Raw genomic sequence first — 25,000 nt, 5'->3', positions numbered from 1 at the left:
ACTCGAGGGCAAAGTTTCTGCACGGTGTGGGCATCATCTCCCCTCCAGGTGCTCCTTGACACATGCCGCTCCGTAACTTACTCCCCTGGGTGGGTCCGCAATGGAGGCGTCACAATTCTGTCTACTGCTGGTGAAGGTTGTACGTCACTCTTCTTGTGTGTCTCTGATTTTTGCTTTTCTTTATATCTTCATAAATTCCCTTCATTTTTCTTGTACTCGTTTCGTCCTTATATCTCGGTGCTAAGCGTACGTCGGTGTTGAGTAACAACTTAATATTTGTGTGTGTGTGTGTGTGTGTGTGTGTGTGTGTGTGTGTGTGTGTGTGTGTGTGTGTGTGTGTGTGTGTGTGTGTGTGTGTGTGTGTGTGTGTGTGTGTGTGTGTGTGTGTGTGTGTGTGTGTGTGTGTGTGTGTGTGTGTGTGTGTGTGTGTGTGTGTGTGTGTGTGTGTGTGCATACAGATATACAGAAAGAGTGACAGAGAAATCGGTTCTATATAAGAAGTTCAAAATCTTGTCCTCCTTTACTCCCCTTCCTCCTCATCGCCTTCCGTCCCTCTCTCTCTCTCTCTCTCTCTCTCTCCCTCTCTCTCGTAAAGATTACAAGTTTGCACACACAAGCGAACGCCAATGACAAGGGAAGCACAAGAAAGTTATGGAACTTGACTAAATCCAGAGGAAGGAGGTGACAGCGGAAAGAGCGAATGGTGACAGTTTGCAGCCTACTCCTAAGATTTTTAGCCGAAAGATGCGCTGTATACCTGTGTGTGTGTGTGTGTGTGTGTGTGTGTGTGTGTGTGTGTGTGTGTGTGTGTGTGTGTGTGTGTGTGTGTGTGTGTGTGTGTGTGTGTGCTGCACTCTCTAAATGCTCCTTCTTAAATTTAAGTGGTAGGCAAGATTCAGAAAAATGAAAACACAACAGTACTCGTTTTACTCGAATGTGTGTGTGTGTGTGTGTGTGTGTGTGTGTGTGTGTGTGTGTGCTGCACTCTCTAAATGCTCCTTCTTAAATTTAAGTGGTAGGCAAGATTCAGAAAAATGAAAACACAACAGTACTCGTTTTACTCGAACCTGACCTAAAATCGCCACCTCTCCATCATGAATGCTGGGTTGTAAGAACAGTTTAACGCTAGAATACGGTCTCAGTCACGAAGAAGTGCTACGGAAAGGATGCAGAGCCGTAGGATTATCTTTTTCCGCCACTGAACTACGTGAAATAAGCTGGAAAAGGATGAAAATCTGGGCCAAGTTAGTATAAAAGGAGTATAGTGTTTGGTCATCAAATATCCCAACGAAAATGGGGCCATACCTTCATTCATTCATTATTCAAACCTTCAATACTGACAGCGCCATTATTTTGCAGTCATTTATTGTAAGGCTCTAATTTAACACTGTCATTCCAATTACCTTTTTTCTTTTTATTTCCAGAGAGTTATATTCACCTCGAAGACATTTTTCCAAGTGTGGTGGTCAGATATAGCCTTTTTTACTCATTCACGACGTCTCAAATTTAAGTCAAGCCGTCTAGAGATATCAAGATTAAAAACAGAAAAACACATAATCTTGTTGAAGGCATTATTTATTTTTTTATATATGCGAGGAAGAAGGAACCAAAGGCCAGAAGCCCGCAAATTGTTCCCTGCAAGAGAAATTGGAAGCAAAAAAATAGAGGAAATAATAGGAGAATAAATAAATGCGGTATCTACACTAACTCCCTCAGGTCCATCATCATCATCATCATCATCATCATCATCATCATCATCATCATCATCATCACCATCATCACAGTGGTGTATATGAAAGCCAATAGGAGGAGAGGTGTTGTGTTTAGCTGCCAGCGATATTGCTTAATTCTTTGGCACACACACACACACACACACACACACACACACACACACACACACACACACACACACACACACACACCGAGTAAAGCAATACCTCACGCCGATTTCAGCAAACGCACTTGTGATAATAATAACAAGGTTGGAGTGATGATGATGATGATGATGATGATGATGATGATGATGATGATGATGATGATGATGGCGATGATGATGATGATGAATTTGTAAGGCAAGGTCTTGATACATATGATACAGCTTTTTCTATTTGACGACTGGAAACGACAAAGCGCTTTAGAATTACACTTCAGTAATTCTATCAAATGGCTGTAATTGATGCAGCAGTATAATTTCAACACAACACTTCTCTCTGACTGACGTAGATGATTGCTCTATAATTTCTCTCTAATTTTCTCTGATGGCCAAAAACGATATAGATTTCTGGAATTCCACCTGAACTATTTCTATCTGATGGTTGTGAATGGCTGAGTTATTACTGCAGCTACTGTATCTAGTTAATCACTGCCTCTCTCTCTCTCTCGATTATTACCCTTCATTCTACATTCTCTTAAAAACCCTTCGCTTTCATCTCCTCTTTTCTTCCACTTTCTCCTTCCTTCCTCTCTCTACCCCCCTTTATTAATACTTTCTCTCTCTCTCTCTCTCTCTCTCTCTCTCTCTCTCTCTCTCTCTCTCAACATAGCATCATCATCAACGCTATCCCTCATCACGCCCCTTCGGTAACTGGATGCGTTATTGTTGTTATGGTGCAGTTTTAGCGTTGTTATCTAGGCCATTACAGTTGCAGGGATGTGGATGGGTTCAATTGGTGTTCAGAGTTCAATCTGTGTTCAAGGTTCAATAGGTTTTAGCTGGGGTGATGGGGAAGGATGGGGAGAGAGGGGGGGAAGGAGAGGAGCAAAGGGAGAGTCAAATATTTCACCATAATATTACCATACATATACTATAAATTTTTACTTGCTGTTCATAGTGTTCGGAGTTTATACAGTCACCCATCAAACAGTACTTCGTATTACTTAGGACCAATCTACCTCAGGATACAAGCAATGAGGGTAATAAGGATAGAGGATGGAGTCGTTGAGAACTACACACTCTCTCTCTCGTTGTGTGTGTGTGTGTGTGTGTGTGTGTGTGTGTGTGTGTGTGTGTGTGTGTGTGTGTGTGTGTGTGTGTGTGTGTGTGTGTGTGTGTGTGTGTGTGTGTGTGTGTGTGTTTATTCCATATTTAGGCCACTCTCCCATTTTCCATTTTCTCTCTCCTTTATCTCACTTCTCTCTTATTCGTTACTTCTTCAACTATTTCCAAAAAATCCTTCTTTCTCTCTCTCTCTCTCTCTCTCTCTCTCAGCCAATGAAACATGAATTTAATATTAATCCTTCCTTTTTCCTCAGTTCCCTTTCTCTCCCATCTCATTTCCATTCTTTTCATTTTTTTTCTTCTTCTACTCCTCCCCCCGTTCTCTCTCTCTCTCTCTCTCTCTCTCTCTCTCTCTCTCTCTCTCTCTCTCTCACACACACACACACACACACACACACACACACACACACACACACACACACACACTTCGGGCAAAACATTACACCCGCTCTCCTCGCAAGCACGGATGTCATTAAAAAAAAAACTTTACCCTCAACAAATTCCTTCACTCACAATAATCCTATAAAGTATTGACTCTCCCTTCTTTCGGGCAAGACTAAGAAGTGGAAGGTTTGGAGAGGGGAAGGAGAGTCATCTGCCTTCCTATCCTTGTCTTAAACTTTTGCAATTAGAGAGTAAGTTTTCCCATAACTATTAAGACCAGTCGATCTACCATTAACTGTAAGATCTGTGTAACAATGTAATGTAAATCTCTCTCTCTCTCTCTCTCTCTCTCTTGTCTTTCCATTAAACACGGCTCAGTTCATTCTCGCTTTTTTTTTTTTTTTAATCTTTTTTTTTTCCCCGGTTTTTCTTCTGTCCAATAATTTTTCTACACCTTTTAGCCTGGCTGCTAGTTTTTAATATTTACAGTCTCTCTCACTCTCTCTCTCTCTCTCTCTCTCTCCAAGCTACAGTATATCCGCGCATATTTTACATTCTCTCTTTTTTTTTCCTCCATTTCCCCTCCTCTTTTCTCCTTTCCACTCTTTAATTTCCTTTTCAATTTTCCTTCTTGCATTCCCTCCTCCTCGCTTCCTTTCCAGGCAATTTCCGTCACTTTTCCTTAGCGCTTTCTCTTATTTGCGACTTTCCTTCTTCTATCTTCTGTCTGAGGATTTCTTGGATTTCTCTGTCTGTCTGTCTCTCTCTCTCTCTGTCTGTCTGTCTGTCTGTCTCTCTCTCTCATCTACTTCAGTTACTTTCTTTGGTTTCTTCTCCTCCTCTCTCCTTTTATTTTTCTGTACATTTAAATCTTATTCATTTTTTACATACGCCCTATCTTCCTCTCTCTCTCTCTCTCTCTCTCTCCCCCAAGGTCTGCACAGATCTTACTTTAATCCTTTCTATTTTCACAATATCTCCCTCTCTCTCATCTCATTTCGACTCTTCATTCCGTTTCTTACTCTACTCCCTTTCTCTCTCTCTCTCTCTCTCTCTCTCTCTCTCTCTTTTCTCAAGCATCCTTTTTTGCTTTCTATTCTCTCCCCCTCATCATTCCTATAACCCGTCTCCCCAATTTATTCTTTAACCCTGTACCTCCCCATTTCTTTCTCTCTCTCTCTCTCTCTCTCTCTCTCTCTCTCTCTCTCCTATGACCCTCTATACCAAATAGTATAACATTTTTGGCACTCATTTACACCTCCATTTGAAGAAGAAATTTCCTTCAATTGTGCATGTTTGATGTAAAACGTTAACATATCTGGTAACTCAACACGAAGATTATGTTACGTGCATGTCAACGAATACTGAGAAAGTGAACTGAAAACTCACTAATTCGTATCCTCGTCCTGGTAAGTACGCTCCCTAACACCTCTCTCTTAGCGATTTATTTTTAGACATGGCTGGTTAATATCCTGTCGTACGCTGGGTGTGGAAAATAAGGCGATATTGGAGGGATTTACATTAATACAGAGGAGGACAGTAAGGTGCAATAAGGAAAATAAATCGCTTTGGGAAAAGTGTTAGGGAGGTTCCTTGACCGATGAGAATACGGTTCACTGTTACTGCTGACATTAATTTTACTTGAAGTGTCGTTATTATTGGTTATGATAGGAGTAAATTAAAAAAATCATCTTCCATGTGGAACTGATTACACTTTTTAATTTGATGCCTAACAGTTTGGATTATTCTGCTTTGTGGAGACAGGTAGACGAGACTGACAGACACACAGACAGCCAGTATGCTAACAGACTAACAGGAACACACAGACAGGATGCTAACAGACTGACAGGAACACACAGACAGGATGCTAACAGACTGACAGGAACACACAGACAGCCAGTATGCTCTAAATTCCCATTCTTACCCCACAATCAGGCAGGCTTTCTTCTCCAATGGCTCTATGGAAAATAAGTCACTTCGAAATGGCAGGACTTCATCTTAAAATTGCAGGACTTCATCTTAAAATTGCAGGACTTCATCTTAAAATTGCAGGACTTCATCTTAAAATTGCAGGACTTCATCTTAAAATTGCAGGACTTCATCTTAAAATTGCAGGACTTCATCTTAAAATTGCAGGACTTCATCTTAAAATTGCAGGACTTCATCTTAAAATTAAGCAGGATTTCATCTTAAAATTGCAGGACTTCATCTCAAAATTGCAGGACTTCATCTCAAAATGGCAGGACTTCATCTTGAAATTGCAGGACTTCATCTCAAAATTGCAGGACTTCATCTCAAAATTGCAGTACATCTTAAAATTGCAGGACTTCATCTCAAAATGGCAGGACTTCACCTTGAAATTGCAGGGCTTCATCTCAAAATTGCGGGACTTCATCTCAAAATTGCAGGACTTCATCTTAAAATTGCGGGACTTCATCTTGCACTACCTCTACGTATGCTCTATGCAAGACGGTCGAACGATAAAGGAATTTCTTGCAACTCTTCACTCAGGAAAATTATTGTAAACTCTCACCAGCAAATCCAAATTCTTAAAATTACCCCCAAAGTTCCCTTAAGAAATACACCTTGGCCTTAAGTCTGTTCAGCTTTCCATGCTTTTTTCTTGACCTAAAATCTTCACTTCTTCATCCTTCTCCCTTTCACTTAATTCATCTTTCTTTTCTCTTCCTTAACTCAATCCATATTTCTATCTAAAATTCTTTCTTTTTTTTTTTACATATTTTTCTGATGTTTTGCTCTTCTTGTCATTGTAATCTATCAAGCTTATAATTATCATGATTTGGTTATTTCTTTTGCTGTCTTTTCTGTGTGTGTGTGTGTGTGTGTGTGTGTGTGTGTGTGTGTGTGTGTGTGTGTGTGTGTGTGTGTGTGTGTGTGTGTATTTTTCATTCCATTCTTCTGCCACTCCTTCTTCCATCCTCCACTTTTTCTCTCTCCTTTATCTCACTTTTCTTTTTTTTCGTTACTTCAACTATTTCCGAAAAAATCCTCCCCCCCCCTCTCTCTCTCAGCTAAAGACGCATGAATTTAATATTAATCCATCCTTTTTCCTTAGTTCCCCTTCTTTCCCATCTCATTGCCACTCTTTTCATTCTGTTGCATCTTCTACTCTCTCTCTCTCTCTCTCTCTCTCTCTCTCTCTCTCTCTCTTTCTCTCCTCGCATAAGTTATATATTAATTCTCCCTTTTTTTCCAATTCTCTTCTTCCTCTTTCATCTCACTTTCATTATTTTCATTCCTACTCTCTCTCTCTCTCTCTTTCCCTCAGTCATCAATCCTCCCTTTTTCTCCATTACTCTCCTTCTCTCTCATCTCATTTACTATCTTTTTCTTTCTTCTTTTATTTTTTCTCTCTCATCCCCTTCTCATTAATCATATTCATTTTCTTAAGTGCTCTTTCTTACTCTCAACTTTTCGTCTTTCATCACCATCATCATCATAAATCATCATCATACATCATAAATCATCATCAGCAATCATCATCATCATCAGTCATCATCATCAACATTATCAATCATCATTATCATCCTTAATCATCACCATCATCAACATTACCAATCATCATTATCATCCTTAATCATCACCAATCATCATCATCCTTAATTATCACCATCATCAATATCACCAATCATCATTATCATCCGTAATCATCACCATCATCAACATCACCAATCATCATTATCATCCTTAATCATCACCATCAACAACATCACCAATCATCATTATCATCCTTAATCATCACCATCATCAACATCACCAATCATCATTATCATCCTTAATCATCACCATCATCAACATCACCAATCATCATTATCATCCTTAATCATCACCATCATCAACATCACCAATCATCATTACACATCCCTCTCATTTTCTCTTCCTCCTCTAGGCTTTTCAATTCATCTTACTCTCACCCTAACTCACAATCCTCCTCTCTCTATCTTCCTCATTTTCACGCTGCTTTATTTTCCTTTATTCATTACTCACAATTTTTATCAATTTTTATCTACAACTTCCTTTTTTTCTTCTTTATTAATTTTCTCCAAATATTTTCCTCCTCTTGTTTAGATTATTGTTTTCCATTTTCTTTCCGTCTGTTTTTTTTTCTTCGGTATTTTTCTTTTACTTTATTTTCTTCTTCCAGTCCTTCTGTCACTTCCTCCTTTTTCCTACCTCTTGTCTTTCTTATTCCACCTGTCTCATTTTTGCACCTTTTCTTACTCTCTCAGGCAAGGAGAGTATGTTTTCACCCTTGTTTGTGTGTTTGTTTGTTAGTCTGTCTGTTTGTTAGCAAGATTACTCAAAAACTAAAAAAGAGATTTGGACCAAATTTGGTGGGTAGATAGCCCATGTCCCAGGGAACAATCGATTAACTTTTGGGACCGATCAGGGTCGTATTACAGATTCTGGATTAGGAATTACGTTGTCCTTGTCGGAGAGATGCGCTCCACTGAGTGTCCCTCAAGTTTTTCTGTCTTTTTTCTTTTCTCTATCTTCCTTTCTAATTTCTGTCACTGTTTTGCTCCCTCTCTCTCTCTCTCTCTCTCTCTCTCTCTCTCATGACCCACTTTCCTCCTACCTTCCCCTTATTTTTCTCTCGTTCCTCCTCCTCCTTCACTTAAAAGCCTTCCTTCAGCCGTCAATCTCTCCTCCTCCACTCCTTCCTCTCTCCATTATCCATCCTTCAATCACCTCAATATTTTCTTATCAACATTTGGCTTCTTATCTTAGCCCTTCGCCTTTCTCCTTCTTCATCTTATCTCATGGCTTCCTCCTCCATTCTTATTATTTTTTATCATCATCACTTCAATTTTCATTCTTCTTTCTCGACTCTAAATGTTCTTAATTCTTTAATCTTCTTTATCTTTTCTTATCAGCTCAGTCCTTAATTATTCCTCCTTCCGGTTTTTCTTAAAGCTTCTTCAAGGCAATTACCTGCCGTTACCCGGAATAAAATAAACTTGCTTCGGATAAGAAAGGGATAACGGTACCTGTATTGAGAGAGAGAGAGAGAGAGAGAGAGAGAGAGAGAGAGAGAGAGAGAGAGAGAGAGAGAGAGAGAGAGAGAGAGAGAGAGAGAGAGAGAGTTAAATCATTCACTATCTCACTGATATACATTTTCTTTTATCCGATGTCCCATTTTCTGTTTGCAACTTTAATAATCATTCTCATTACTTAAAGCTATATTCTTTCATATCTGAAGCTTTCGTCTATCTTGTTAATTCCTTTTCTCGTCTCTAACCTCTGTCATATCAATATTATCATCCTCATTCTTATAAACTATCCTTTATCTCCTGCATCCGTCATTCTGATTCGGTTATCATTCTCTTCTCTCAATTAGCATCTTTCTCTGTTTAATTAATCACTATAAATACTTCCATTCACAGTGTCTTAAATAAAATAATCCTTTCTAACCTTCAAAATTTTCCTTATCCTTTTATGCTTATTCTATTGCTCCTTTATACTTTCTTAAATCCACACAGTCACCACCACCATCTTCACCACAACCATCCAGAATCTCACAAGCGTCACCAAATTCCTCACATCCACACAATCACCACGATCGTATCATCTCCACCACCATGTCACAATCACCACCACCATCTTCACCACAACCATCCCGAAAATCACAACTACCATCACTTTCCTTAAATCCACAAAATCACCAACACATACATCAAACCATCTCCACCACAACCACCATCACCAATGACAACCAGCTCTGTTCCTTCCCTATATATATATATATATATATATATATATATATATATATATATATATATATATATATATATATATATACATATATATTTTGAGGGTGAGCTGTGTGGTAATTGATGTCCTCTGAGGTGTGTAATTACAGGTGAAGGAAGAGAGGGAGAAGCAAGCAAGTGGGACGATTCTCAGGCATAGGCAAGAGTACACTAATATTCAAAAGCTTATACTGGGTCTCACAAGCATATACCAGGCCTCACAAACACACACCAGTCCTCATATCAGAAACACATCACAACAAATACACAGCACATAACAAGCACACCACAAATACACATCCCATCACTGACAAGCACCTATCAGCAAACACAAGCAAACAGCGACATATACAAACACATATAAAAAAGAACAGGTCACCGAGAGAAAAAAAACTCGTATATCCTCAGTGTATTGCTATTGAACACACACACACACACACACACACACACACACACACACACACACACACACACACACACACACACACACACACACACAACACTGGGCCGACGCACGCAAACGCACACACGCAAAAACGCAACCACTGGCAGCTAAGCAGAGGGGAACACGAACCCACACGCACATAACTGTATATTTACTGCCATTAACACTCTCAGGCTCCTATGGCTTACTCTAACCTGAATAAAATCGTCTGGGGGAAGCTGGAATGGAACGCGAGAGTTATTCTGATCATGAAGAAGGTTAATTCCACTACTGTCATGATGTCACACTTAATATAGGCAAACGATTTATTTTTTGAGAGAGAGAGAGAGAGAGAGAGAGAGAGAGAGAGAGAGAGAGAGAGAGAGAGAGAGAGAGAGAGAGAGAGAGAGAGAGAGAGAGAGAGAGCAATTTCAGGCTAAGTTAGAGCAAATGAGAGAGATGTCAACTTTAGGCCAAGATAAAGTAAAATGATTAGAGTTGATTTAGAAAGAGTTCACTAGGTTCTGATCATTTCGAGGCGATGTAAAGGAATTAATGATCACAAGTGTACAGTACATATGAGTACATGGTAAGCACACGCCAATAAATTAGACCTCAAAAGCAAGGACAAAATATTACATCATATTTACTATTATCATCATCATCATCAGAACCACCACCACCACCATCATCGTAATCATATCCTCCTCCTCCTCCTCCTCATCATCATCATCATCATCATCATCATCTCCTCCTCCTCCTCCTCCTCCTCCTCATCATCATCATCATCATCATCATCATCTCCTCCACCTCCTCCTCCTCCTCCTCCTCCTCCTCCTCTTCATCATCATCATCATCATCTCCTCCTCCTCCTCATCATCATCATCATCATCTCCTCCTCCTCCTCATCATCATCATCAATATACACCCATTTCCCATTTTGATAATTGGTGTAGGCAAGAATCAGAAACAGGAACAAGAAACAAACACAAAAGCAGGCGAAAAACAGTTCAAAACACCCCTGGGAAAAAGGAAAAACACACACAAGAGCACGGCAGCAAAGGGAAAGGAAAAAGTACACGAGGTTTCAAGAGCACATGACCACAAAACAAACACACACACATGACCACAAAACAAACACACAAGAACACAAATAAACACTAGCATTAAGAAACAGTGAAAGCTTATTGTCTTCCAAACATAAGGGCTTAGAGGTAAATATCTAAACACACACACACACACACACACACACACACACACACACACACACACATCCAACCCCCCAAAACGAAATCACAATAATTTTCATTTCTAACCACACGCCAAAAACTAAAAAATTAAAATCATAGTAAAAAAAGGATAAAAAAAAAATTCACACATAAATTCCAAAATACGCATCAAAGCACCGACCTGTATAATAATAATAATAATAATAATAATAATAATAATAATAATAATAAAAATCGTATGCCGGACTATGATAACGTGTCATGACCATTGACGTGTCGTCATTTCCACTTTGAAGGGGTATCTGTCATAGAGAAAAAAATGAGAGAGAGAGAGAGAGAGAGAGAGAGAGAGAGAGAGAGAGAGGCAGAGAAACACAACATTCATTTTCACCATTACAAAAAAAAAAAAAAAATAAAAATAAACACTGAGGGTATCTTGTGCCAAAAATAATGGAGAGAGAGAGAGAGAGAGAGAGAGAGAGAGAGAGAGAGAGAGAGAGGCCAGGGAGGAAATGACGTATATCTAAGCTAATGGCATCTTATTTCCGCGACGAACGGTCAGCAAATATTTAATTCTCTTATTTCCTTTTCTTGTATCTCACACTATGATAAATATTCCCTTTATTCCCCGCATTTCATTTATTTATTTATTTATTGCGTGTGTTATAATAGTTTGCATTTCATTTTTTTTAATAACTCAAAAAATATATTCATTTCCTCCTTTTTTCTTCACCATGGTTTTTTTTTTCCAGCAAAGTCTCCGTTACGAACACAGAAAATGGCACTAATGTCTAGAGTAAATCGCTGAAGGGGAAGTGTTAGGAACCTTCACTGGAGCTGAGAAGATCCTGAAAATCCAAGGCTCCCAATAAAGACTCTCTCTCTCTCTCTCTCTCTCTCTCTCTCACACACACACACACACACACACACACACACACACACACACACACAAATGCCTGTTTTCGAGGGTATCCTCTAAGACATATGGCAGGAATCATGTCTTCTTAGATTATCTTGAGGCTCTCCACTTAACGCCGTCGACCACTTAGCGATGGTGAAAGTGTGAATTAGGGAGATTGTGTGTGTGTGTGTGTGTGTGTGTGTGTGTGTGTGTGTGTGTGTGTGTGTGTGTGTGTGTGTGTGTGTGTGTGTGTGTGTGTGTGTGTGTGTGTGTGTGTGTGTGTGTGTGTGTGTGTGTGTGTGTGTGTGTGTGTGTGTGTGTGTGTGTGTGTGTGTGTGTGTGTGTGTGTGTGTGTGTGTGTGTGTGCGCGTGCGCGCTAAGAGGCCAATATATGAGGGTGTTTGTGCTGGTCTCCATACACATACCGTCACATAACTCTCTCTCTTTCTCTCTCTAGAACAGGATGGCTTCCACACACACACACACACACACACACACACACACACACACACACACACACACCACCATATACATACCTACACATCCTGAAATCCGTCAATTCATCTATTCATCATCATCATCATCATCATCATCATCATCATCATCATCATCCTACTTCCCACCACCACAAAAGGAGTACAAAGGGACCACATGAAGGAAGAGGCAGGCACGTAAGAGGAACTGCGAACACATCAATACGGAAATACGGACATTCTAAATCCGTGGCTCCAGCATGCACACGTATTTTCCCTGATTAAGTGGCAATTGTAATATCCGTGGGGTAGAGCCACTTGTATACCTGGCTGCAACACTCTCTCTCTCTCTCGGCCGCAAGAGCAAAGATCGTCGCTCACTCCCTCCCCATAAAAGCACAGGTAGTCTCGCTCTCACTACCTGTTTGTTACGTGTTTATTACCTGTCTCCTACCTGGCGGGGGCTTCTGCTCAAGTGAAACAGGTGCGAAAGACTATTGTACGATGGCGTCGGTCCGTCAGTCACTCCCTAATGTTTTTCGGACGTGGTGCTTCAATCCCATAGACTTTAGCATGGTACCATCAAGGTCCAAGGAGAGAAGGTCTGTTCAGCCCGGGAGAGAATTCAACCTGGTTGGCGCATGACGTCACGTGGGAGACAGCTACTCACTCCACTCAGTCACTTACAGTAGTTTCCCTAGGCCGCAATGGTGGAGAGCTCGGTGTTCCCATATATTTATCTGCTACTAGGACAGAAAGATGCCACTTAACTGTGCAGTATTTGGATGCCATTCAGTCAGCAGGAAAGATAGTAACATCAAATTCTTCAGGTTCCCTCAAGATGAAGACACTAGAAAGAAATGGGTCCAGCTGTATAAGAGACAAGACCTGGTTAACACAAAGGAAGCCCGTGTCTGCAGTCTACATTTTGCTGATCTATCCCTCATTCCCCTTCTTCTCTCTTCACTTTCTTCCTCACTCTCTCCACTTCCTCATCTCTCCGGAGTAGTCCACCCTTCCCTCAGTTACTGCTTCTTTCTCTCACATCTCTATTCCTTCCTCCTTTTCCTTCAGTACTCCCTCTTTCTTTTATTTCCTCCATTCCCTCTTTCCTTTCCTCCATCACTCCCTCACTCTTTAACTTCCACTACTCCCTCCCTCCTTCCACTATTCCTTCACTCCATTACTCCCTAACTTCATTCCTTCATCCTTCTATGCATTCTCTCCCTCCCTCCCGTTATACCCTCTCTCCCTCCACTTATCCATCATTCTCTCCATTCCTTCACTCCCTGCCGCCCTTCACTGCTCCCTAACTCTTTCCATTCATCCACTCCCTCCATCCCTCCAAGTATTCCCTCCTTCACTCCTTCCATCCAACTATCTATCCTTCTAGCGAATCCCTCCACTCTCCCGTAACCGCATCCCTTCTTTTCCTTCCTCGTTCTCCATTTCTTCTTTCTCTTCTACCAACTTTCCCTCAAGGTTTTCCTCCATCTCCTCTTCTTCTTGCCTCCCTCCCTCCACTAGCTGTCCTTCTCTCCCACTTCTCCTCCTACTTTCCTTTCCCTCCAATTTCCCTCACCCGTTCCCTCAATCTTTCTATCCCTGAGCCAATTACCTACTTCCCTTCCTCTGCCCCTCCATCCCTTCCTCTCATCCCTCCATCCTGCCCTCCCGTTTTTCTTTTCCTCCATTTTCTCTCACTCTTCCCTCATATCTACCTATCTATCCCTTCAGCTATACCCTCACTCCCTTTAAAACCCATTATTTTATACTCTCTCTCTCTCTCTCTCTCTCTCTCTCTCTCTCCTTTCATTAGTACAGATATTACCTCCCTCCATCTTCCACCTGCTCCTCCTTCTCCTTGTCCTTTCTTCCCCCATTCTGCTGTCCATCTCTCCATTTCTGCTCCTCCTTCTCCCTTCCTTTTCTCTCTCCCTCCTCCTCCTCATTCTCCACTTCTCCTCTCTTCCTCCATCCCTAACTCCCTTTCTCTTTTTTTCATCCTCCCTCCTCTTCTTCCACTTTTCTAGCTCCCTCCTCCACCTCTTTCTCCTCTTCTCTTCTCTCTCCATACCTTCTACTCTCTTCCTTGCTTCGCTCACGTCGTTTACTTCATTCGCAAATACTGTGTCTCCCTTCCTTCTCGCCCAATCACTTTTCTTTCTCTCCCGTTCCTCCCTACCGCTTCTTCCTCCCTCCCGTCTTGCTCTCCTTCTCTGCCTTCCACAATTTCTCCTTCATTTCTTCCTTTCTCCTTTCCTTCTCGCTTCCCCTTCCTCCATCTCTTCCTCCCCGACTCCAAATCACCGCTTTCATTTTTTTTTTCTCCAATCCATCTCTCTGTCTCTGTCTGTCTGTCTGTCTGTCTGTCTGTCTGTCTCTCTCTCTCTCTCTCTCTCTCTCTCTCTCTCTCTCTCTCTCTCGTTAACTGTTGCATCCCCATTAACTAGTAGAAATGTTAATTATGCAATGAAAACACTTTAACCATAATATGATCAGCTGAAAGTTCTGGGGGCGAAGCTGTATAACATTATATTACCTCAGAAAAAAGCAGTATACCCTAAAAGAAAACGGAAGTCACCTTCGGCCGCCCGTTTATCTCCCACCTGACGTCATCAGAATGTGCGCACGAAGAGACCTTCTCTCCTTGGACCTTGAGTACCATAACATTGCCCTGATGATCCCGCATCTTTATCGTAACGGCATTCACTCTCCTCACCAACTTCCCTTTCCTCCTCCACTAACTTCCTCCCTCTTTTCGTCTTTCTCATCACCCTGACTTCACCTTCCTCCTACCTCCTCCTCCTCCTCCACCAGTTTCCTCTTCCTCCTTCACAACCTTCCTCCTCCTCTTCGTCTTCGTCACTGACCTGTCTTCCTCCTCCTCCTTCTTCTCCTCCTCTTCCTACTCTTCTTCTACCTGCTATGACTCCTACTCCCTGCCCTGATTTTTGCTTCTTCTTCTCCTTTTCCTTCTCCTCCTCCTCCTCCTTTCAATGACATCACCTTCCTCTTAGCACCTTTCTTCTATATCCTCCTCCTCCTCTTTATCCTCCTCCTCCTCCTCTTCCTCTTTATCCTCCTCCTCCTCCTCTTCCTCTTTATCTTCCTCCTCCTCTTCCTCCTCATTATCCCCACCCTAAACTTCCGTCAGTACGAAGGGTTAACTCAGTGACCACCCAACCCTCTCCCTGATGGATGACACACCACTCCCTGCCCCACACATTTCACCTGCTTTCACCCAAGTGTTTAAGTCCCCCCCCTCCTCTCTCTCCCTTTGTGTGTGTGTGTGTGTGTGTGTGTGTGTGTGTGTGTGTGTGTGTGTGTGTGTGTGTGTGTGTGTGAGAGAGAGAGAGAGAGAGAGAGAGAGAGAGAGAGAGAGAGATGGCTGGAAAAGAAACAGCCTCGACACAGAGCCAAGGAATAGGGGTCTCTCTCTCTCTCTGTCTCTCTCTCTCTCTCTCTCTCTCTAAGAAAAACGAATGAGCGAGGTCTTTTAAGGGGGGTCTCACCTGAAGCCCCTCTCACGTCCACTCACCTAACTTTATCTCACAGCTTTATCTCATGAGCCTGTCCTGCGGTGCCCGGAAGGGGAGGGGGAAGAGGAGGGGGAGGGGGAAGAGGAAGAAGGAGGGGATAAGACGGGGAGAGGAAGAAGACGAGGAGGAGGATGGTAGGACGAAAAGAGATGGAAGGAAGGATAGGAGGAGGAGGAGGAGGAGGAAATTAAAGAAAAGTACTGAAGAGAAAAGACTCAGAAATATGATGATGATGATGATGATGATGATGATGAGGATGAGGAGGAGGAGGAAATTAAAGCAAAGTACGGAAGAGACAAGACTCAGAAGTAGAATGGAGAGAGAGAGAGAGAGAGAGAGAGAGAGAGAGAGAGAGAGAGAGAGAGAGAGAGAGAGAGAGAGAGAGATCAGAAAAGATAGTAGTAAGAAAAGATGCTACACACGAAAAATAAAAATAAAAAAAAAACTGTAGAAAGAACACAGTGATGATAAAGGAAGCAACAAACAAGAGACGAAAAAACTCAGAAACAATAACACAGCTATAGAAATACGGAAGAAAAATTGCACATATAGAAGAAAAATAAAACGTTCAAAAATAAAAGGCAAACACTGAAAACTATTAAATGAAAAAAAGATAGCGAAAAAAAACACACAATACAATAGGCTGCAGTGAATAAAATAAAATAGAAGCCAGATAACAAAAAATACAGAAGAAATACAATAGTCATGATACAGAGGAGATATATAAAAAAACAACAATACAGTACACAATAACCAGGTAGCCTACAGAAAAAGATAATGAGAAAATACCAAAATCAACAGTAAAAACAAAGACAAATTTGGTAAAGTACAAAACGAAAAAAAAAAAAAAAATGAGGCCAAAATCATTATGGGATACACAGCGGAAAATAAACAAAATATGATGAGAAAATACTGAAGAAAAAAATCGATTGAAACAAAAAAAAGAAAAAAGAAAAAATAAGCAAGACATGATGAAAAACTAAAGAAAAAAATCGATAGAAGTATAAAAAATAAAAAAATGTACAGTCGCGGAAGTAAATCCTGATACACCTAATTACGATAAAGAAATAATGAGCGATGATTAATGAATGGTAGTGGTAGTAATTGCAGTCCCAGGTTCAAGTAAAACGTGAACCCAGTGGACTGCAGGCTGAAGTTGTCCTACTATTTTCCTTTTAGGGGATAGGGAGGGAGCTGAGGGACGTTTTTATAAGTGGGCAGTGGCGCCGACCAGGTATATCAGTGCCACCACGTGAAGGCGCCCCCCTCCAGAGTCAAGGCTCACCGAATTTTGATGACGATGATATTGTACGCGCGTCAGAATGGTTAGATAAAAAAAAAGAAAAAAAAGATCGATATGTAAGAGTATCATTAAGGTTGGACCAAAAAAAAAAAATATTGGATCGAGAATAATGTCCGCAACTGTACGTGATGAAACGAAACACACACACACACACACACACACACACACACACACACAGACCGTGAAGGGGAGGAAGAAGCCGTGGGGGTGACAGAGTTGAGTGGGCTTCAGATGGGTTGATGGCATTGGATATTCTCCCCATAAATAACTTGTCCTAACTTCCTCCCCGCTGTCTGTCTCACGGAAAACAGACCCTGATATTCTCTCTCTCTCTCTCTCCCTCTCCATATTTTCTTTCTCCTCTTCCTTTCTTCGTCCACAATCTACGTGCCTTCCCCTCTCCCTTCTCTTCTCTTTTTTACTCCCCTCCCATCCTCCCTCTCTCCTATTCCCCTCTCTCCTTCTTCACACTTTCTTCTCCCTCTTCCCTTCTTTCTCTCCACGTTACCTGCCTCCCCCTCTCCCTTCTCCTCCCTTCTTGTCCCTTTTCATCTTTCCTCCCCTATCATCCTCTTCCCTTCCACCTCCTTCACTTCCGTCTATCCTCCTCCTCTCCTCCTCTTCCCTCCTACCTCCCTCTTATATCACCCCTCTCACTTTACATCCTTCACTCCTATTTCTTCCCCCTATCTTACTCCTTCCCTCCTACCTCCCTACTTCTTTCCTCCTGCTCGTCCTCCTCTTCCATCTCATCTTGTGGTCCGTCTCTGAGCAGAAGCTGAACGCTGATTGAGGAAGTCCGAAGAGGCTCACGCTCATGTAAGTATGGCTGTCTGTGTCTGTGTGGGAATGTATACATGTGCACGAAAAAAACTTTGGCGTGGGTATAGAAGGCGAGGGAGAGAGCTTTTCGTGTGTGTGTGTGTGTGTGTGTGTGTGTGTGTGTGTGTGTGTGTGTGTCCTATTCTCCAATCATCATCTGTATTCCAGGCTAGTCTTTCATTTTATCACCTTTCAAATTTCTTATTTTGCTTTTTAAGTCCTCTCTGTCTGTCTGTCTGTCTGTCTCTTTCTCTCTCTCTCTCTACCTCCTTATCATCCATGTTCCCAGCCACTCCCTACCCCACTCCCTCCAGCTTACATATTACCCCTCCCTTCTCTCTCTCTCTCTCTCTCTCTCCACCTACCACATCGAAGAGCTGATCCACCAGGGCAGGAGTGGAGTTGACAGCAGGAAGGACTCGTGATATGGAGTCTCCGGACTGGTGGATGTGTAAGTCCCTGTCGAACATGATGTGGAAGGGACAGACTTGGCAGAACGTTCGGGGACTGATCTTGGACTCTGTGGGGTGAGAGAGAGGGGAGAGGGGTGAGTGGGGTGAGTGAGGGATGCGGGGAGAGGGGTGAGTGGGGTGAGTGAGGGGTGAGTGGGGTGAGTGAGGGATGCGGGGAGAGGGGTTAGATGGGGTGGATGAGTAGGTCCCCGTTGAACATGGTGTAGAATGAACACACTTGGTAGAAAATACAAAGCCTGATTTTGGACTTCGCGGGGTGAGAGACAGGGGAGAGAGAGGGGTGTGGGGTGAAAGAAGGGTGAGAGATAAAGGGGTGAAGGGGACGGAAGAAGAGTGAGGCGGGGAGAGAGGTACGTCTGATCTGAGAGGAAGAAAGTAAAACACTGACACCGTTTTTACTGTGAAGACAATATAGTTTCTGCTTGACACACTATTCACATGACTGACACTGTTAAGAACCTGAGATATGAGAGCTGAGGGGAGAAGAGTAAGGGGAAACGAAGGGGAAAAGGGCGAGGGGAAATGAGGAATGAGAGATGAAGGGTCGAAAATGATGTGATGTAAGAAGTGAGGTGTGAGATGTGATAGGAGAACTGAGAGGAGGAGAATAAGGGGAAGTGAGGAGTGACAAGGGATTGGGAGGTGAAAGGTAGAGACTGAAGGGCTGTCAGGAGTGATGAGTTAGATTTGTGAGACTGACAGCGATTTAACAGCCGTATTAAGTGCCTGAAAATGCATGAAAGCCACTAGTTTCTGACGAACAATTACGGAACGACTGTAACTGCGGGAGTGGGGTGTGGGGGGAGAAGTGAGAAGTTGATATGTGTGGAGAGGGGTGCTGGGGTGAGGCAGATATGGGAGGAGAGCTAAAGGGGTGTGAGAGGGAAGGGGTGTTGAGTAGGTGGGGTGGGAGGGTGTAAGGGCTACAAAGGAGTACATGGGAGAGTAAACAGCAACATACCTATCCATCTTTCGTGATCATTTAGTAACCAATGGCGAATTTTGTATTACGAAGTTGAAAATATCCACACTGATAATTTCCGTATTGTCACTACGTATCTTTAAAAAATGAGAGAGAGAGAGGAAAAAAAAAGTGAAAATAGCTCTAGGATAATTTCAGCTACTTGCCAAACAATGCTGTGCTTTGAATTAGCTGGAAATAAAGAAGATAATATGCAATTTCTCAAACTCTGTGACAAGATGGACGTTCTTCAATTTCGCATTTTTTTTCATTTACGGCGAAATCTAAGCATAATATTGTTAACTAAGTACCTGATACGATGTCAAAGTTAATTTTATACGATATTTATCTATCTTAAAGACGAGTTGTGCTGACAGTATATTAAAAAACCTCGATATTTTAAACTTGGAGCCGAAAATTCAAAATGGTCACTTATACTGCTGACTCAAAATTATGATGTCTGTTCGTCGGGTAAGGAGGATCCGTAACACCTCTTCCTTAGCGATTTATTTAGGATATAGATGGTTCAGATCCTTTTGTACGTTGTTTATGCAGAGTCTGGCGATGTTGGAAGGATTTATATATATAACACAGAATAGGTCAGTATGGTATAATAAGCAAAATAAATCACTTAGAAAAAGGTGTTAGGCAGCTTCCTTAATCTACGAGAATACGAGCTTATAGGTTGTGCCCCGGAAGGCTTGAGAGTCCGTAACACCTCTTTCTAAGCTATTTATTCTGGACATTAAACCTCAATATCCTCATGCATGTTCCGGACGCAAACTAATGTCCGTATTAAAAAGAACTAAATTGCACAGAAGGCAGTGTTAAGACGTAATATGAAAAATAAATCGCTATCGAGGAGGTGCAAAGATGCCATTAAGAATAAGACCTGAGAGAAAGGAGAACATAAGGAGAGAGAGAGAGAGAGAGAGAGAGAGAGAGAGAGAGAGAGAGAGAGAGAGAGAGAGAGAGAGAGAATCGGAAGACACTGGAAGAGAGAATGAGACTGACAGGGAGTGACGTGGAGGGTAAGTAGTAAAAATAATAAAACTATGTGGTAAGCAGTGAGAGATAAAGACAGTAATAAAGGGGAAATGGGAGGAAAAGAGGGGAGAGAGCAAGACAAATGAGGGATGGGAAGAAAGAGGAGGAGGAGGAGGAGAAAAGACTTTGATATAAGAAACTGAAGAACTAAAAGGTTGAATCATCATTATAATTTTCCCCATTGATAAAATAAAAAAATGAGTGACGGGCTAAGCTATTCTGTAAATCATCATCAACCCAATTTACCGCTGCTGTAAATGAAGTGGGAAGTTCTTCTGTACTGTAAATCACCAGAACCCAGTTTCTCACTGCCGTAAATGAGGTGGGAGGTTAATTGGTACCGTAAATCACCATAATCCAATTTCCCACGTTGTAAATGAGGTAGGATGTTAGGGAATTTCTGTAAATGACCATAAACCAATTTCTCGCTTTTGTAAATGCGGTGAGAGGTTAAGCTGTACTGTAAATAATCATAGCCCAATTTAACACTGTTGTAAATGAGGTAGGCAATATTTAGGAACAGAAACGTAACATTAGCAATATAACCAGTACACTCAACTTAAGGACGTACGTTACCCTCAGTGTACTAAACATTACAATACACAGGACAAAACATGAAACACCTGTGCATGTACTATTTCATCAGCCATATATAATTTCTGAAGTCACTCTGTACGGCAAAAAAAAAAATAAATAAATAAATAAATGGTGGCTAAAACTGAAGGCTCTCATAAGTTCCAAACATACCAGGGATTTACGAAGAAATTTTTTTTGAAGCCAAATTTAACAGACTTATGGGTAACAATATCGCGTAACTAAATGTACAATTGCCTGAAAAAAATATGTTCCGCTTCCCTTGCCGCCGTAGCTCAGAATCGTGTATTAATCTTCAGGGCTAGGCCTTTGGTTCTTTTTTCCTTGCATTAAAAAAAAATAAATAAAAACAAGTGCTAACTAACGAAACGGATTATAGTGACTAAATACAGTCTTGCTTAAAATTTACGATTTTTTCTCTAACTTGGCGTCAAAATTATCATCTTTCCATCTTAAATGCTCGGATGTAAAAATTAACACTAGAATACGATGCCAGTCACGAAGTAGTGCTAGGGAATGGATGCGGAGCCGTAGTAATATATTTTTATGCCACTGAACTACGAAAAAATATGCTACAGAAGGTTGAAAATCTGGGCCAAGTTAAAGTGAATGAGCTACAGTTTTATATGAGTTACTGAAGGTCTGGAGGAGGAACAGAATTTTTGCATGGGGCTGTACGCTGCTTTAATATACAACCTCGATATCTGAAACAAGCTATCGGTAAAAAAAAAAAATAATTAATAAAGTTTTCCCTAAGCTGAAATAAATCTCTGTATTTCTTTATCTATCTATTGCCAGACGCCTTAATTCCGTAATGGGTGGCCACAAACAAATCGCCTCCACGTCGTCCTGTCCTCCGCCATTTGACCGACCTTCCTCCTACTCAGACACCCCCCCTTCCCCTCTCTAATATATCGCTCCACTTCATCCCTCCATCCCACCTTTGGTTCCGCCTCCCCTCTCTCCCCCCCCCTTACACTCTCCTAGTCAGTCTCTCATTTTTCATCCTCTCCACATCTTAACAACATCAATCACATTCACATCAATACCACAACGCTCCTTTATTTCATCATTTGTCTGTCTGTCCCTCAATGCAACTCTACACATTCCTCTCAAATAACTCATTTCCACTGTTCTCACTCTTAGCTTGTGTCCTTCCAAGGGGGTCCAACTTTCGCTTCCGTACGTCAGAGTGGTGTCAAGAACAATAAAAGAAATGAAATATAAAAAGATCAAAGGGAGATCATTTCCAACCCTTTCCGTACAAGAAATCAACCGGAAGATGAATAAGGAACCACAAAGACGTCACCAAGTTACTAACATCCCTTAAAAATAAAAAATGTAAAATGAATTACAGAAAAGGAAAAAAAAAAAATCAGACATCACACTGAAGGTTTATGATTAAGTTTGTAACACCTTCAATGGTTTCCCCTCAGGTGCTAATTAATCACCTGGAAGAAGGGAGAAGGAGACCAGGAACGAGAGGTCATGGCACTGAAGGGGTTAAGGAAGGGGAGGATTAAGAGGGAAGGTGAACATTAAACACCGGATCTACCTGAATTAAATCATTTCAATCCGATGACGCACGTTTGATTATATTCCTCCTTTCTCCAGACGATTTTGTTCACCTGAAGATGGATTTTTAAAGAACTGGAGGGGTTAGACGAAGCCTTCATTAACTCCTAAGACATCAGAGACGGTTCCAATACTGAACAAAATCGTCGTAAAGTAGAAAGAAAAAACTGAGAAAGATGACATTGGCTTGATGGAGTTAAGTCACCTGTCTGTAAATAAACAAGAGAATAAATAAAAAGGTGCATAAATAAACAAACAAATGAATGAGCAGACAGAAAGAAAGAGATATAGACAGACACAGACAGACAGATAGACGGACAGACAGATATAGACTGTTAGATAAAGATAGATCGATAAATAAATAAATACATAAAAGACATAAAACGACAGAAAAGGATAAGGAGGGAAGGAGAATCTTATATACAGAACATGAAGGAGAAAGGGTAAAGGATTTCACGAGAGAGGGGATCATGGCAGAGGGGAAGGGTGGAAGGACAAAAAGTGCATGGTACGTGAAAAAATCCAGGTTGACAAAGTGACAGGTGGAGTGAGAGGGGAGAGAGGGCGAGGGTGGAGAGCTGGGTGGAGCGAGAGGGGAGAGAGGGCGAGGGTGGAGCGAGAGGGGAGAGAGGGTGAAGGCTGAGAGACGGGGACGGTGTGTAACTTGATCAGGTGTTGGGATTAGAACATAATTCTAATCTTCGTGTTTGGATTAAGTTTGTAGTTGTTGTTGAGCTGTGCAGTACATTCTTCAATTATTAATATTTTCATCAAGGGGTACTACTACTACTACTACTACTGATAAAAATAATAACATGGGCGACGCAGGTGGCTCAAGGGCTAGAGAGGGACGCCTTCACGTGCTGGCACTGATATAGCAAGGTGACTCTACTGCCAGGTCATACAAGAGCCTCTCAACGCCCTCCCTATCCCCTGAAAGCAAGATGGTGGACTGAACGCAATGGACAGTCGCTACCTATCCCCTGAAAGTAGGATGGTGGACTGCAAGAGGAAAGTCTCAGCCAACAGTCCACCAGGTTCACCACTAAAAGAGCTCTGGGAGACAAAAAAATCGTCCGTTTTCCACGTCTCCAGGTACTGTTATCTCCGGACGATTTTATTAAGCTTTGAAGGGATTTTTTTCGGCCTGGAGAGATTGAGATTCCCCGTATTAATCATAAAATTGTAATTAACACGAATAAAGCAGGAAATATATAATCGAACTGATGTGGTTTACCATTTCCGAACGCGACTAAATGCTACGTAAGCCCATCTCTTCGGCGATTTAATAGAAGTGTTATTCTTGCTGCCTCCAGACGATTTTATTCATCTGAGAACAAACTTTTCGAGCAGGGAGAGACAGACCCAGCCTTCATTTACCCCTCCACTGCAAGATGTCTACCCAAGCGGAATAAACCCACTTTTTGCTATCATGAATAATACAAAAAAAAAAATTGTCTTGGAGTAAAAGGGGAAATTATTATACTTTCCATTGTTTTACTCTTCCCTCCCTATTGTACTTTTTCCCCCCTCTTTCCCCCCTGCTCTTCCCCCACCTAAGTCTCCCCCTTCACCTACCAACGTCCGTGATGTGGTCGTGTGCCCAGTCCTTGATATGTCCGTGAAATTACTATAAATATATTTTTTCCTGTTCTCTCCCTCCTTCACTTCTTTTAACATCTTCTTTTCTCCTTCTTTATTTCCTTCTCCCTCCCTCCCTTCTCCTCAAACCCCCCTCCCCCTCCCCACTCACCAGCGTCCGTGATGTGGTCGTGCGTCTGGTCCTTGATGACGTCCGTGGCGTGGCTGTCCTCCTTTACCTTCTCTCCCTCCTGTACTTTCCTCCTCCCATACCTCTCTCCCTCCCCCTCCCCCTCCCCACTCACCAGCGTCCGTAATGTGGTCGTGGGTCTGGTCCTTGATGACGTCCGTGGCGTGGCTGTCCTTCTCGGTAATAAGGAACTGTACGTGGCCCTCTTCCTCCTTCGTCTTCAAGATCCCTACCTCCACGTCCGCTTGGTGAAGGCTCGATGCTACGGCCTGAGGGGTAGAAGGAGAGACTGCTATGACCTGTGTGTGTGTGTGTGTGTGTGAGAGAGAGAGAGAGAGAGAGAGAGAGAGAGAGAGAGAGAGAGAGAGAGAAGGGGGGGGCTACACATTTCAAGCGATACACATATGGCCTTATGCCTCTTTTCAGCCAAAGTGAAAAAATAAATAAATAATAAATAAATAAATAAAATAAAAACTACAGGTAACAGTGAATTTTGGCCCGTTTTCTACTCTGTTAAGGAAGCTCCCTAACACCTCTTCCTAAGCGATTTATTTTTGGATATGGCTGGTTAATATCCTTTTGTGTGTTATTTATTCAGAGTATGTCGATATTAGAATGATTTATATAACTCGGAGGAGGGCAGTAAGGCCTCATAGGTAAAATAAATCGCTTGGAAAAAGGTGTTAAGGACCTTTGTAAGATGTTAAAAGCTTGCAGATTACAAACACG

General features: G+C 41.8%; 1 protein-coding gene across 1 annotated transcript in view; it reads right to left on the bottom strand.

Annotated features, from left to right (window-relative positions):
• Positions 1–25,000, bottom strand: part of Gycbeta100B (guanylate cyclase soluble subunit beta-1-like) — a 141,042-nt gene that overhangs the window by 19,089 nt on the left and 96,953 nt on the right. The window contains exons 6-7 of the mRNA XM_080272473.1: positions 24,387–24,540; positions 18,216–18,370 (exon numbers count right to left, since the gene is read on the bottom strand). Of these exons, the coding sequence (XP_080128599.1) occupies positions 18,216–18,370; positions 24,387–24,540 (309 nt within the window). The remainder of the gene's footprint in view (positions 1–18,215; positions 18,371–24,386; positions 24,541–25,000) is intronic.

This window comes from Coenobita brevimanus, chromosome 51 (genome assembly GCF_032717465.1).
Source record: "Coenobita brevimanus isolate Jiangsu-jjx chromosome 51, ASM3271746v2, whole genome shotgun sequence".
In the NCBI taxonomy this organism is placed as follows: domain Eukaryota; kingdom Metazoa; phylum Arthropoda; class Malacostraca; order Decapoda; family Coenobitidae; genus Coenobita; species Coenobita brevimanus.
The sequence above is the reverse complement of the archived record's forward strand: the minus strand, read 5'-3'. Positions and strand labels throughout refer to the sequence as shown.